The 12,933-nt window shown below is 50.3% G+C and overlaps 1 protein-coding gene across 1 annotated transcript in view; it reads left to right on the top strand.

Annotated features, from left to right (window-relative positions):
* Positions 1-257: 257 nt before the first annotated feature.
* Positions 258-12,933, top strand: part of mn1b (meningioma 1b) — a 22,410-nt gene continuing 9,734 nt past the window's right edge. Inside the window, exons 1-2 of the mRNA XM_042070267.1 lie at positions 258-1,214; positions 1,379-5,153. Coding sequence (XP_041926201.1) covers positions 1,475-5,153 — 3,679 coding nt within the window. The 5' untranslated portion in view covers positions 258-1,214; positions 1,379-1,474. The remainder of the gene's footprint in view (positions 1,215-1,378; positions 5,154-12,933) is intronic.

Here is a 12,933-nt window from a genome sequence, read left to right as displayed (position 1 = left end):
GCTACAATGAAATAAGCAACCCACCTGACGTGGTTTGGAATCCTTATGGGTTGGCTATACAACAACAAAAAAAATATTTAAGTCATTTCAGAAGTAGCCTTTTGCCCACTTGGGTTCTATTCCATATCAAGCGCGTCCCTGGACTACCTTAAAATATGGCTCCTCCTTCGACGGCGCTGCTTCAGTTCTGATTGGTCATGGCCATGGAAGGAATTGGTTGCAGAAATGCAAAACTTGTTGCTGGTTCCCTGAAACGCGCTCGTCTCACGCTGCGCCGAGCGCCAGACAAGAGTATGTGATCTATCAGCGAATCGCTTCCAGCTGGAATAGACCAGACCAGACTCTGGTGTTGAAGGAGTGACTGGAAGAGGACACACACGCACTGTGCGCGTACGTGTGTGAGTGTGCCTGTGTGCGCATGAAAGAAAGGTCTGAGCGCAGTGTCGGTATTAGGAAAATTTAGTTTTTTTTATTTCTGCAAAGTGCTTAGTTGCATTTAAAATGATAAACACCGAGAGGACTGCGCTGTCAAGCGGCACTGTAGTGGCGGAGTTCGGCTAGTGCGTGCCCTGCACCTCGGCCGAAGCTCGGGGACAAGGTCGCGCACAAGCCTCACTGGTTTTATTTCATGTCACACGGAGCTGGATTCTCCCTCGCCGGTTGCGCGAGTAGCCTACTCTAAGCAATATCCGGATTTTGCGGCCGATCAAGCACACCATTACAGCGATAATTTAATGGACTTCATAAGAGAACCTCACGGAAATCATTGGCGCGTGGCCGGAGAGTTTTTAATCGGTGACTGACCTCACCAAATTTAGCTCTGAATTGTTTCTCTTCTCTGGACAATGTCAACGTGAAAGTCTGCACCTTCAGCATGGATTTTTAACGGACATCTGAGATCCCTTGTCCCGGGACATTCTACCAGGAGGTGGATTTTTTAATTGGGCGAATACTGTCACCGATAGTAAGCGAAAGACATTTTAAACTTTTGTTAAGACGGAATATATTGGAGTACGGTTTAAAGGCACCACCAGTTTTGCAAGTTTATTTAAAATCGGTATTAATGCATTTGGCACAGAAGGAACTCGTGTGAGTTTTAAAATCACCGAAATATTCTCTTTTGCCTATGTGGACAATTAATTGACATTTTCGCACCACCACAACTAAAACGGCGAGGAAATTGTGTTAATGTTGCACAGTATCAACTTTTTGTGGTGAGTTACTATCGCACATTTAGACTATGTGTCTTTATTGTATAATTTTCTTTTAAAACATAGAAATGGATTTTTGACATCTTTACGCCCTGTCTCCCCCCCCCCCTCTTTCCGTGCGTTTGTGTGTCAATATAATACTGGATAAAACTCCGCTTGTCTTTTAGTAGTGGACGAGTTAAACCGAACTGTAGGGGAGAGGGCAGAGTTCTGCCTCGAAGCCAGACAAGCTGGCTGTCATGCAGGATTGGTAGTGGAGAAGTATGTTTGGACTTGAACAATTTGGTCCTCAAATAAATAGCAGAAACGTCAGAGAGAAAAATAATTTGAAGCAGTTAAGATCAAACATGAGCGCCCATTATAAAAACCCCGGTTTTCACGCGGGAGCTCCGCCGCCCGGTGCGGTGGAACCGGGGATTGGGCCGCTGAACGAGCCACCTATGCTCGGGATGAACATGAACATAAACGGGGAGTATACTGGCGGCGGTTTTCACCCCCGCGGCCATTCGGAGATGCACGCTGGCGGTCTTCAACAGCAACAGCAGCAGGCGCCCATGCACGGGTTTTTCAACAACCAGCAACCTCATAGTCACGGACACTCTCACGGCCACCAGACCCATCCCCACCAACACCACCCGCATTTTGCGGGCGGCTTTGGTGGCCCAGAGCAAGGGTCTTCCTGTTTACATGGGGGTAGGATGATGGGTTACGGTGGTGGCATGGGGCCCCAGCAGGGCTTTGCGGAGGGCTTCGACCCCCTCTCCGAGGGCCAAGCAGGGGAGGGGTTCCCCCAGCAACAGCAGAGGCCTGGGTCTATGCCTGACTTCCAGCACCACGGACCCTCCAGTGGAAACCACCCCGTCCCTGCCCCCTGCCTGCCCCTGGACCAGTCACCAAACCGGGCTGCCTCTTTCCACGGCCTGCCCTCCTCCTCCTCCTCCTCCTCTGAGGGCCACGGTCTGGAGCCCAGGCGTTTGCCCCCGCAGGCCGGCGTGGAGGGCCTGGACTACAGCTACCCCAACGAGCCCCCTGCCGGCCACTTTGACGTGTCCGTCTTTTCCCCCTCGGACTCTGAGTCCCAGCTCCCCCACTTCGCCGCCGGCAGACAGGGGGCCGGTTTCCCCGGAAACCCGGCCCTGTCCAGGCCACCGGGGATGCAGGCCCTCCCCAAGGGCCACCCCCAGGGGCCCCAGCAGCCGCAGCAGCAGCCCCCCGCCCAGCACGGAGGAGGGGGGGTGTTCTTCGAGCGCTTCGGCAACGGCAGGAAGATGCCCGTGGGCATGGAGCCTGGCGTGGGGGCCAGGCACCCCCTCCTGCAGCAGCAGCAGGCGGCCGCCTTGCTGGGGCGCCAGGGCTCCCTCCCCCGGCCCCCCCAGCCCGAGCCGGGCGCCCCCAACCCGGGCATGCAGGACGGCAGTGGCCTCATGCCCGGCCAGCACAACCAGTTTGAGTACCCCATCCACAGACTGGAGAACAGGGGCATGCACCCCTACGGGGACCCCATGTTCATGCAGCAGCAGCAGCAGCAGCAGCCTCCACCCCCCCACGGCCAGCCCCCCAACCAGCGGCTGCAACACTTTGACTCTCCGTATCTGAACGTGGCCAAGCGGCCGCGCTTCGAGTTCCCCGGCGGCGGTCACCACGGCACGGCCGGCGACAGCTGCGGATCCTGGGGCGCGGGCGGCGGTGGCGGTGGCGGCGGCATGCACAACCCTCCCGGCATGGAGAGCCACCTCTCGCCCTCGTCGTACCCGGGCCTCCCGGGGGAGTTCACGCCGCCGGTGACGGACGGCTTCCCGCCGGGGCCTCCCCTCCAGCACCCGGGCCACGAGCAGCAGCAGCAGACCCTGCAGCAACAGCAGCAGCACCGCCAGAACGCCGCCATGATGATCAAGCAGATGGCGTCGCGCAGCCAGCGCATGCGGCAGCCCAACCTGCAGCAGATCGGTCACCACGGCGACGTGGTGCCCCCGGGTCCCATGGTGCACGGCGGTGGCGGCGGCATGCCGCAGACGGGCTTCGAGCGCGAGAACGGCGGCGGGCGCATGGTGAACTTTGACGGCCAGAACCCGCACCTGGCGGCTCAGGAGAGCGCCTGGTTCGCCGGACCGCACCCCGCCCCCAGCGAGATGATGGCCCGGCGGATGGGGGGCCCGGGCGGAGAGCCCGGCGCACACGAGATGCAGCCCAACGGCGCGGGTATGATGTTCCGGCCGGGCGTGAACGGCATGGGCATGCCGGACGCCATGCGGATGCCTGGCGACGGGCACGTGCAGGGACCCCTGCACTCGCCCAGCCTGCACCCGCAGTTCGCCGGCAACATGGGCAACCTGGCACAGATGCAGTCGCCCGGCGGCGGCCTCTCCAACGCGCCCGCCGAGCGCCGTCCGGCCGACTTCTCTGGGCCCCCCATGGGCGGCCAGTCCGCGTTCCCCTACGGAGGACCCGGTAGGCAGGGTGCGCCGCCGCACGGCAACCCTCAGGGGGTCAGCACCTCCCCAGGGAGCTACTCCTCGCCGCCCGACTTCCCGCCGGGCCAACGCTCGTCGGTCAGCAAGCTGGGTGCGCTCTCGCTGGGCAACTTCAGCAAGTCCAGCAGCAAGGACAGCGTCTTCGGCCAGAGCTGCCTGGCGGCGCTCTCCACCGCCTGCCAGAACATGATCGCCAGCCTGGGCGCCCCCAACCTCAACGTGACCTTCAACAAGAAGAACCAGAGCGACGGCAAGCGCAAGCTGAGCCAGACGGAGCAGGACGCGAACAACGGAGGCGGCGGAAACGCGGCCAACGGGAGCACTGGTCAGGAGTACTTCCCCGCCGGCGGTGGCGGCGGCTCTTCGCAGAGCAGCCAGATGCCCGGCGCCGGGCCTGGAGCGGGCGGCAAGCCCGTCAGTCAAAACCAGACGCCGGTGCAGGGGGAAGCCAGTGCCCTCTCCCCAAACTACAACATGGACGCTACCCCATGCAGTGATGGGAAGGCAGCAACAGGGAGTGGGAGAGGGAGAGGGAGGAGGAAAAGGGACAGTGGCCATGTGAGCCCTGGCATGTTTTTCCCCTCTGACAATGGCAACCCTGTTGTGAGTCCTGGTCAGCCGGCGCCCCCTCCGGCTGGCCTTGGGGAGAGGGGTGGGGGGACACCTCACGAGAAGCCCCTGACCTCGCCCTCCTGGGGCGGGAAAGGGGGCGACCTGATCCTGGGGGACCAGGCTGACCTCATGTCGTCGCTGGACAGCGGCATCCAGAGCGTCTCCAAGTCGGACGGCTGCTCGCCGCACGTGGACTTCCCGGACGACGTGGGCGTGGGCGGCGGCCTGCACTACGGCAACGAGGACGAGGTGTCGTCCAGCTCGGACGCCGCCGGCGCCAAGGCCAGCCGGAGCCCCATGGTGGGGGGCTCCCCGAAGCTGGTGCGGGGCGACGGCGTGGCACTGATGGGTGGACAGAAGGGACAGAGCCTGGGCATGGCTAACCATACTACCTCGACATCTGACGGATACGGACTTGGCACCACCGCCAACGGAGGCAACGCGGGGCCAGGCGGTCACCCCGGAACGCCGGGCATGGAGCAGGTACGGACGCCCTCCAGCACTTCTGGCCAGGATGATGTCCACCCTCTGGAGATCCTGCAGGCCCAGATCCAGCTCCAGCGCCAGCAGTTCAGCATCTCGGAGGACCAGCCTCTGGCCATGAAGAACGGCGGCAAGAAAGGGGCCGCCGCTGCCGTCGCCGCTGACTGCAGTGGACAGAACGGCGACGTGGAGCTGGCTGGCTGCAGCCCAGATGCCGGGAAAGGCAACATGGGCACTATAGACCTGGACACACTCATGGCCGAGCAGCACGCCACCTGGTATGTGCCTGACGACAAGACCCTCATGGAGGGCTCGGAGGAGGGCAAGGGCTTGACTCCGTGGGAAAAGACAAAAGGCCAGAGCAACATGAAAGAAGGTACAAATAATTTCTTTCTAGACGTTATGGTGTGCCGTGTGTCTTATGTGAAAGATGCTCAGTGAATGTGGAGAGTGGCAGGAGAAGTCCCCCTCCCTCCTCAGGGAAAAGTTAGGTATTGAGTAAAAAGAGTGTGTTTCAAATGTATGCTTTCTTCATGGTTCTAGCGGCAGGAAAAATATATGCTTATTCACTCATTTATTTCCTAGTGATGAACAGAGAACTCTCACACACTCAATTGCACATATGCACTTCTCTCTTGAGTGCCTTTGTGTCTTTCTCAACTCTGCATTTTGGTACCTTGGATTTTTTGTCTGGACACTCTTGTGTATTTTACATTGAAACGGTAGACTATGAAGTACGGTACAATTCTGTTTATAAACACACGGTATATTTATTGATAACATAATTGTTAACAGTAAGATTGTCATACAAATCATGTAGGCCTATGCCAATATTGTAAGGGTCATGAATGCAATTTATGTCCGATGTTTTGTGGAAAATGTAATATGTAAATTGTTTGACAGGCTGTTGAATTTTGAAATAAATAGCAGGAGATGCGTTATGCTGTTACTGGAGGAGCTAAAAACTTTTGTCTTATCTTGTAAGGATTTTAACCTTGCGTATTAATACTATTCAGAGAGGGAAATCGGTGTAGGAAAAGTCAAGTACACGTTCTATGTAGTTTTAAAGGCTTAACAAGTTACATGACTCGAACATTTATCTAAGGATTTAGTCTATTTTCTGGGTTTAAGTCCGCATGAAACCACGGAGAAAGGCTTCAAAGCGGCAGCCAAGGAAAAGTAAACATTTCCTGCGGTTCTTTATCTCGGTTTTCAGGGTGAACAACGGCACTGCGAAGATTAATCGCGTTTTGAGGAGATGCGTTTTCACAGCGGGGTTTCCTCTTTCCCTATCTGTTTGTTTATGTTATTATGATTAGATAATCTGATTGAAGAGAGTGGATGTGGATTGATTTTAGATTTTACACGGCCTTTTAGTTTTGTCTTTGATAAACATGAGCACTTTTTTTCTATATACATTTATTTCATGACAACATTTCAGCATAACATGCTATATCGCATAATAATAATAATAATAATAATAATAATAATAATAATAATAATAATAATTCATTGAGGAATTATTATTTAAATTAAAATGTATTAGTATAACACCACTTTAATTTTTAGGCTATAATATCGTAGATTTTAAAACGTATAAACTTGTAGTTTTAAGCAGTCGACGGGTTTGTAAGATTACAGTATCATGGTATTTTAACCATAAGTAGATTTTTATTTTTATCACCTCATAATCCACCTTTTCTGATGGGGCTTTAGCCTTCATTGGCAACACAAGAGCCTGGTAGACCATAGCCTTGACAACTCCGCTTTAACTTCTATATATATTTTTGTTTTTAGAAGACGCCGTAATTGAAATAGTGCAGTAGGCTAATTATCACACTTAGTTCCGTGCGCTATAACGTACCGCTGCTCTGTCATACCACTTATATCAGAAACATAGATCATGAAGAGAATAGCAGAAAAATAAGAGACGAGGTGGATCTGTAGGCTAAAGTCGTGCCCATAGGCCTACTTACATATAGATATTCTACATATTTGATGGCGTCTTGACTGTGTCTGAGGAAAGGGTGGACAACATAGGATTTTTTTCTTAGCTGAGCGGTTTGAAAAACGACTTGATGCCAGTGTTCCTCATTAGGTTGCACTAAATCATTTTAAAGCCGTGATTGCATTGCAGGCCTCGCCGGCATCACATTAATCGACTCTGATGGAAGGATTTCCCTGATAAAATAACAAAAAGCAAACAAATTAAGAAAATAATTTATGCTGGTTATTATTATTAATAGTATTATTATTATATTATTATATTATGCTGTATTGTACTTTTCATTTCTAAATTAATATCATAATCAGCTTGTGTCCAAGACGCCAATGTATCATAATTTTAAAAGTAACGTTTAGGAACATTTCATTGTCAGTGTCCAGCAAGTCAGCCCCAAGGTTTCTTACTCTATTTTTGCCCCTTTGTTGTCTGTGCTCGTTCATTGGGCTGCTATGCCCAATATAGGCCAAACCCTTACAATGTGCTCCACACCAAGACAAGTCAGTGTCCTTACGAGTGAAAATGGCTGTATGAAACGGGAACTGTCTCCGCGACGGGACACGCATAATTGAATCGCCACGGCCAGGGAGCGCTTTCACGCACGTCAATAGGTAGCCCCCGGTGCGCATTCATTCAGTGTCCTTTTGTTCCGACTAACAACGGGAGGGCGGGGGCACGGCGAAGGCGCATCACGAGTCAGGGCACATTGTTTAACATTCAGCGCAGTCAACTACACCAACATTTCTCCGTGGCTTTATTGTATTTTTCGGGCGCCCCAATATAGGGCATCCAAATAGATTTGTTGCGCGTCCGCGTCGGTAGTCAAGAAAGCAAAAGCACTCTGCCTGTTTCTCTTTCCGTTTCCTCCCTCTCTCTCCCTATCTCTATCCTTTTTCCGTTCACCCCCTTCCCCCTCCTCCTTCTGAGGCTCTAAACGCACGTCGCTCGGGTGCGATCGATAGCTAGTTAGCACAAATCACTGTTCCTGACAGATTTTCATTTGAGGGTCATAGACAGTGAAGGCAAGAGGCGTGCTGGAGCTGCTTCTGACTTATGAAATGGCATCTGATGCTAGCCGCAAAATCAAGGAAGAGTGACTGACTGCTTAAATTCAAAAGCATATTTGATTCTTTTGGTATCGTTATTTTTATTGTTTAACTAAACCAAAATCATATTTGGTGATAGGCTATATTAGTTATATGCATGTACAGTATGCCTGTCGTTGCACAGTTTTCCATTAATTTATGGTACTCTTTTCTAATTTATATGAATTATGGATGCTTGCACATATTGATATGGGTAGTCTTGTGATTTCTTAATCACTTGAAAAATTAACCATCTAATGCTGTGAAATTGTTGTCTTTAGATTTTAATTAAGCATAACATCAATAAGTACAGTCACACAGTTTGTCGTGCTGCACGTTAAAAACAATATATCAAACAATTCTGAATATTTTTGGTTATATATATTTATATATAATATTATATATTATTGGTTATATATATATATATTAACTACTGATTTAGAACTTACAACTGATTTTAAAATTATAATCTTCAGATGTGACTATATGTCATATTAATTTATTTGCAGAAATAAGTTTGGAGTTCAAATGAAACAAATCATTTTGATTTGTATCCCTCAAAAGCGAGATATTCTAAAAAGTGTAAATATAAGTGTCACTATCATGTATCCCAACATTTAGAGGCACACATATGCACATCCAACCACCCCAACACACACACACACACACACACACACACACACACACACAGAGGCCCCCTCGAAAGCAAAGGGTTAAATGAGATGTAACTCAAGACATCCCAGGTGTACATCTTCCTCCCCCTCCCTGCAATTCCCTCTCTCTTCCAGACCCCCCCCCCCCCCCACACACACACACAGACACACACACATCACACACTCTCTCACACACTCTCACTCCCACTCAGCATAAACTCTTCACCATAGTGCTACCACACACACACACACACACACACATGCACACACCCAACTGCACACACACACATGCACACACGCACAATCACACACGCACACAAAAACATAGAAAAGATTCGTGCCAACTTCCTGACAGTTTTTGTGGAGATGCTCTCATAATTGCTCCTCAGCAATTGCATCATTATTTTCCTCTTTGGGTTGTCAAGCCTCGACTTGCCTTCAGTGTTTATTGTATAAGGTGTTGGTGGAACTAAATGTACTTATAGCTCTAATGACTATAATTGCACAGCATTATGCCTATTAGCAAACATTCTCCCCTGCAAAATCTATGCGCTTCGAGGCATGTCAGTGACATTTCGTATTTGCTTTGCTCGTTTGTGTGAATATATCCCAGTGAAATAGTGCTATTAATTATTTGTCAGAACACTAAGGGTATTGTTTGCTTTTTAAATGAATGTCATTTTTAATAGCGTACCACTGGGCATATTGGAGTCTCTTTGAGGCGTTTGACACCTGTTTCCATGGCGACTTTGCTTGTGAGATGCGCTGCAGGGCCCACAAACAGGCGTCGCCCTGATACCTTTGCCCCTAATTGCTGATGTCAGACCAGTTCCCCCAGTCTGCGCTTCTAACCTTCACCACTGTGGAAGGAAACACGCCATCTGACCTGGAGCCAGCTGGTAGCGCCAGGAGCGCGTTGCTCTCTCTGTGGCGCGAGGGGGCGGGGGTGGTGAGGTTGGGACCGTGGCAGCAGCCCTGGCAGGGGCAACAGCCATGAGAGACCTCAGAAGCAGGGTTAATGAGGCCTATATGATGGCGCTAATTGGTTGGTTTATAGACTCCACTTAGTGCTTTATGGGTAGTGGAGTTTAACAGCCCTATCATGGCAGCTGCCCCTCAGCTCGTTCTCTTTGTGTGTGTGTGTGTGTGTGTGTGTGTGTGTGTGCACGTGTGTGTGTGTGTGTGTGTGTGTGTGTGTGTGTGTGTGCATACGTGTGTGAATGTGTGAGGTCATTGAGTATGCCTGGCATTGGTTGGTGTTAGCATGGCTGCGGTGGATGGGGCTACCCTCACAGGAAACGTTAACATTCTGTGATTCTCGCTGAGGCTATCTTCAGCTGTGGTCGAGCTGAAGTTTCAGCAGAATTTAATGGAGCAGAAAGACCAAAACTTTTTGTTTTGTGAAAGCCCATGGCCACATTGTGCTGGGCATGATCCACTTGAACACACCCTCCATCTCTGGTTTACCTTGTCTTGTAATACCAAAGAAATAGATGACGGGGAAGTGTGTTCAGTGTAAATTGTGAAAGACAGAAGTTCAACTTGATGAACTTAATCTGTTCAGAATGTATTACACATGAGGCAATAGACGTTTGTGCAGTTTGTCAGCTTACCTTAGACTATACTTTTATCAACACTCTTAAATGACAACCCCCACTCCCACACACTCTCCTTCACACACACACACACACACACACACACACACACACACACACACACACACACACACAAACAGTTGACATGACAAGAGTAGTTCTCCCTTGTTGATGTTTTCAATGCCAGAACCATGTCAGTCAACGGCACTGGGTTCTGTCAGGTCTGACACAATGTTTTACAACATCTTCTTAGCACAGGTGGATGGCGAGGTGAGGTTGGCTCAGTACAAAACAAAACGGCGAAGTAGTAAAAAAAAAAAAAAAGAAAAAGCAGGAGAAGTGTTGTCGCTGTGCTCTCGGAGCTGTGTGTCTCTCACCTTGTTAGTCCCCCACTCTCTCGCTAAGAGCTCCCTGCGGGTGTGTTTAGTGGGTGTGATGTGTCAGAGTAATGGCCCCCTCCAGACCAGCAGACTCTGCTGTGTAAGGGTGTGTGTGTGTGTGTGTGTGTGTGTGTGTGTGTGTGTGTGTGTGTGTGTGTGTGTGTGTGTGTGTGTGTGTGTGTGAAATAAACACTGTAGGCCTACTGTGTGTGTGTGTTTGTGTGTGTGTAGATGTGTTTAGAGAGAAAGGAAATGAGTACTATCCTCGAGTTTATGATGGTTTTGTATGTACATGTTGACACACAGAGAAAATAAACATTGTGTGTGTGTGTCTGTGTGTGTGTGTAAAGTAAGAGATGTTTTTTCCCTTCCTGATGGCGTGAACGTGCCTGCCATGCAGACAGTAGCGGCTCTCTCTCGTTAATTACTATCTTGGCGCGGGCAGCCTGCTTAAGCGAGATCGTCTCACCTCAGTATTTTTACCAGCCAGCCGTGGTTATGTGTTCCTTTTGTTCCCTTCACTCCTTTTTCTCTCTCTCTCCTCTCTCTCTCTCTCTCTCTCTCTCTCTCTCTCTCTCTCTCTCTCTCTCTTTCTGCCTCTCTGCCTGCAGCCTGACCTAACGTTTCAGGCGGAGGGATGTGTGTTGTCTTGATAACAGCCGTTCTGTGTAGGGAAATGAATCAGGAGCTTTTATTTTAGGATCCTACGGAGGAAAAGTACACCCTCCCCCGTCTAAACTGTTGTTTCACTCCCTTATGTGTGTACTTTTCTTCAATCTTCTCTTCCTCATGGGTGTTGTCTCTGTCTCTCTCTCTTTTTCTCATCCTATCGCTCCCTCCCTCCCTCCCTCTCTCTCTCTATTTCTCTCTCTCGCTCTCTGCCCCCCCCCCCACCTCATTTTCTTTGTTCTGCGTGTCCCCTGGCCCTTCATGTGATGTGGCTGGTACGTGTTTTGACTGCTGTGAGGTGTGTGTGTTTGTGTGTGTGTGTGTGTCTGTGTCTGTGTGTGTGTGTGCTTGTATGATGTGAGTGACTGCCTGAAATGAGGTGGCAGAGGTGGCACAGTGAACTATTCCCACTCCTGCTGCAAGCGATGCCTTGTCCTTGAATGATATGAGACGTGTATGTGTGTGTGTCTGTGTGTGTGTGTGTGTGTGTGTGTGAGAGAGAGAACGAAATATATATAAATATATAGAGAGTTAGGCTTCCATACCCATACAAGGCTCCATAATTAGGGATCCTGATTTACCAAAGTTGAACAGGCGTATTGACAAGTCACCTGACAGACCTAACCTCCGGTACAGAGAGGGCAAACCAGGGCGCCGTCCAACTGTTTGCTCGCTCTTCGGCTCCTCCCCCACCCGCTGCCAATCCATTAAAATCATATTTATGCTATTGACGTGCGTCTCCACCACGGCAACCCACTGCGAGGCAACGGAGACTTTCCTGCTTCCTCCTCCCCAGCTTCTTACTCTCTCCTTTTTCCTGAAAAAAACTGAGGGATGGAAGAGAGAGAAGAGAGAAGAGAGAGAGGGGGTGAGAGTGCAAAAAAAGAAAAGAAAAAAGAAGTGAGTGCAAAGAAACAACACGGTGATTGACATTTACAGCGATGGGAGAAAACAGCTCGCGGCAAGCCACGTTCCAGATCCGTCATTATGAGGCGTTCCGTAGCGACTTCCTCCACAACAATGCACGCGTTTCCCCTCCGCGCCACGCTGCTCCGCAGCGATAATAATCGTTAGCATAATCACACCAATTAGCTGGAGCTGAAGCCGTGCCAGAGTTGCCAATTCACCGTTGGCACTCCCAGCTCGGCTCGCTGCGTGGCACGGAACTGTAGTGTGGTGGTGAACGGACAGAGAGCAGGGCTCCAGCTAAGTGGTCAGTTCTCCCCTCCACTGGCCTGTGCTGTTGAGGGAAAGGCCCCATTAGGTTGTCTGCTCTTTCTAAGCACCAGTTTTTGAAGTGTGACAATTAAACACAATCTAAGAGCCCATCAATGAGTCTGTTGCTGAATGCTTTTATTTTGAAAGTGAATAATGCGTTAGTGTACCTGTGGAAGAGGTCACTGTGTTTGGGATAGGAAACGGTCAGGGGTGAGGTGTTGGTCAGAGAGTATTGGATGAGTGGAGGATTGCAGTGCTCTTTGGCTCCTCTTCTTTTCTTTTCCTCCATCACTGTCTGTCTGATTTCTCTCTCTCCCTTTCTCTCTTTCTCTCTCTCCCTTTTCTCTGTCTCTCTCTCTCTGTCTGTCTCTCTCTCTGTCCTTTTTTAAACACAAACTCTCCTCGGGGAATGAAACCCCTTAGGTAGGCAGAGGAGATTGACAGCAGTGGTCCCTCTTGTGAGTGCACCCAGACGTGTACACACACACACACACACACACACACACACACACACACACACACTTACTCAAATGTCTCAAATTAGCCCGTCCTTT

This window comes from Alosa sapidissima, chromosome 18, assembly GCF_018492685.1.
Source record: "Alosa sapidissima isolate fAloSap1 chromosome 18, fAloSap1.pri, whole genome shotgun sequence".
Lineage (NCBI taxonomy): Eukaryota > Metazoa > Chordata > Actinopteri > Clupeiformes > Clupeidae > Alosa > Alosa sapidissima.
This window is presented reverse-complemented; position numbering and strand designations above follow the sequence as displayed.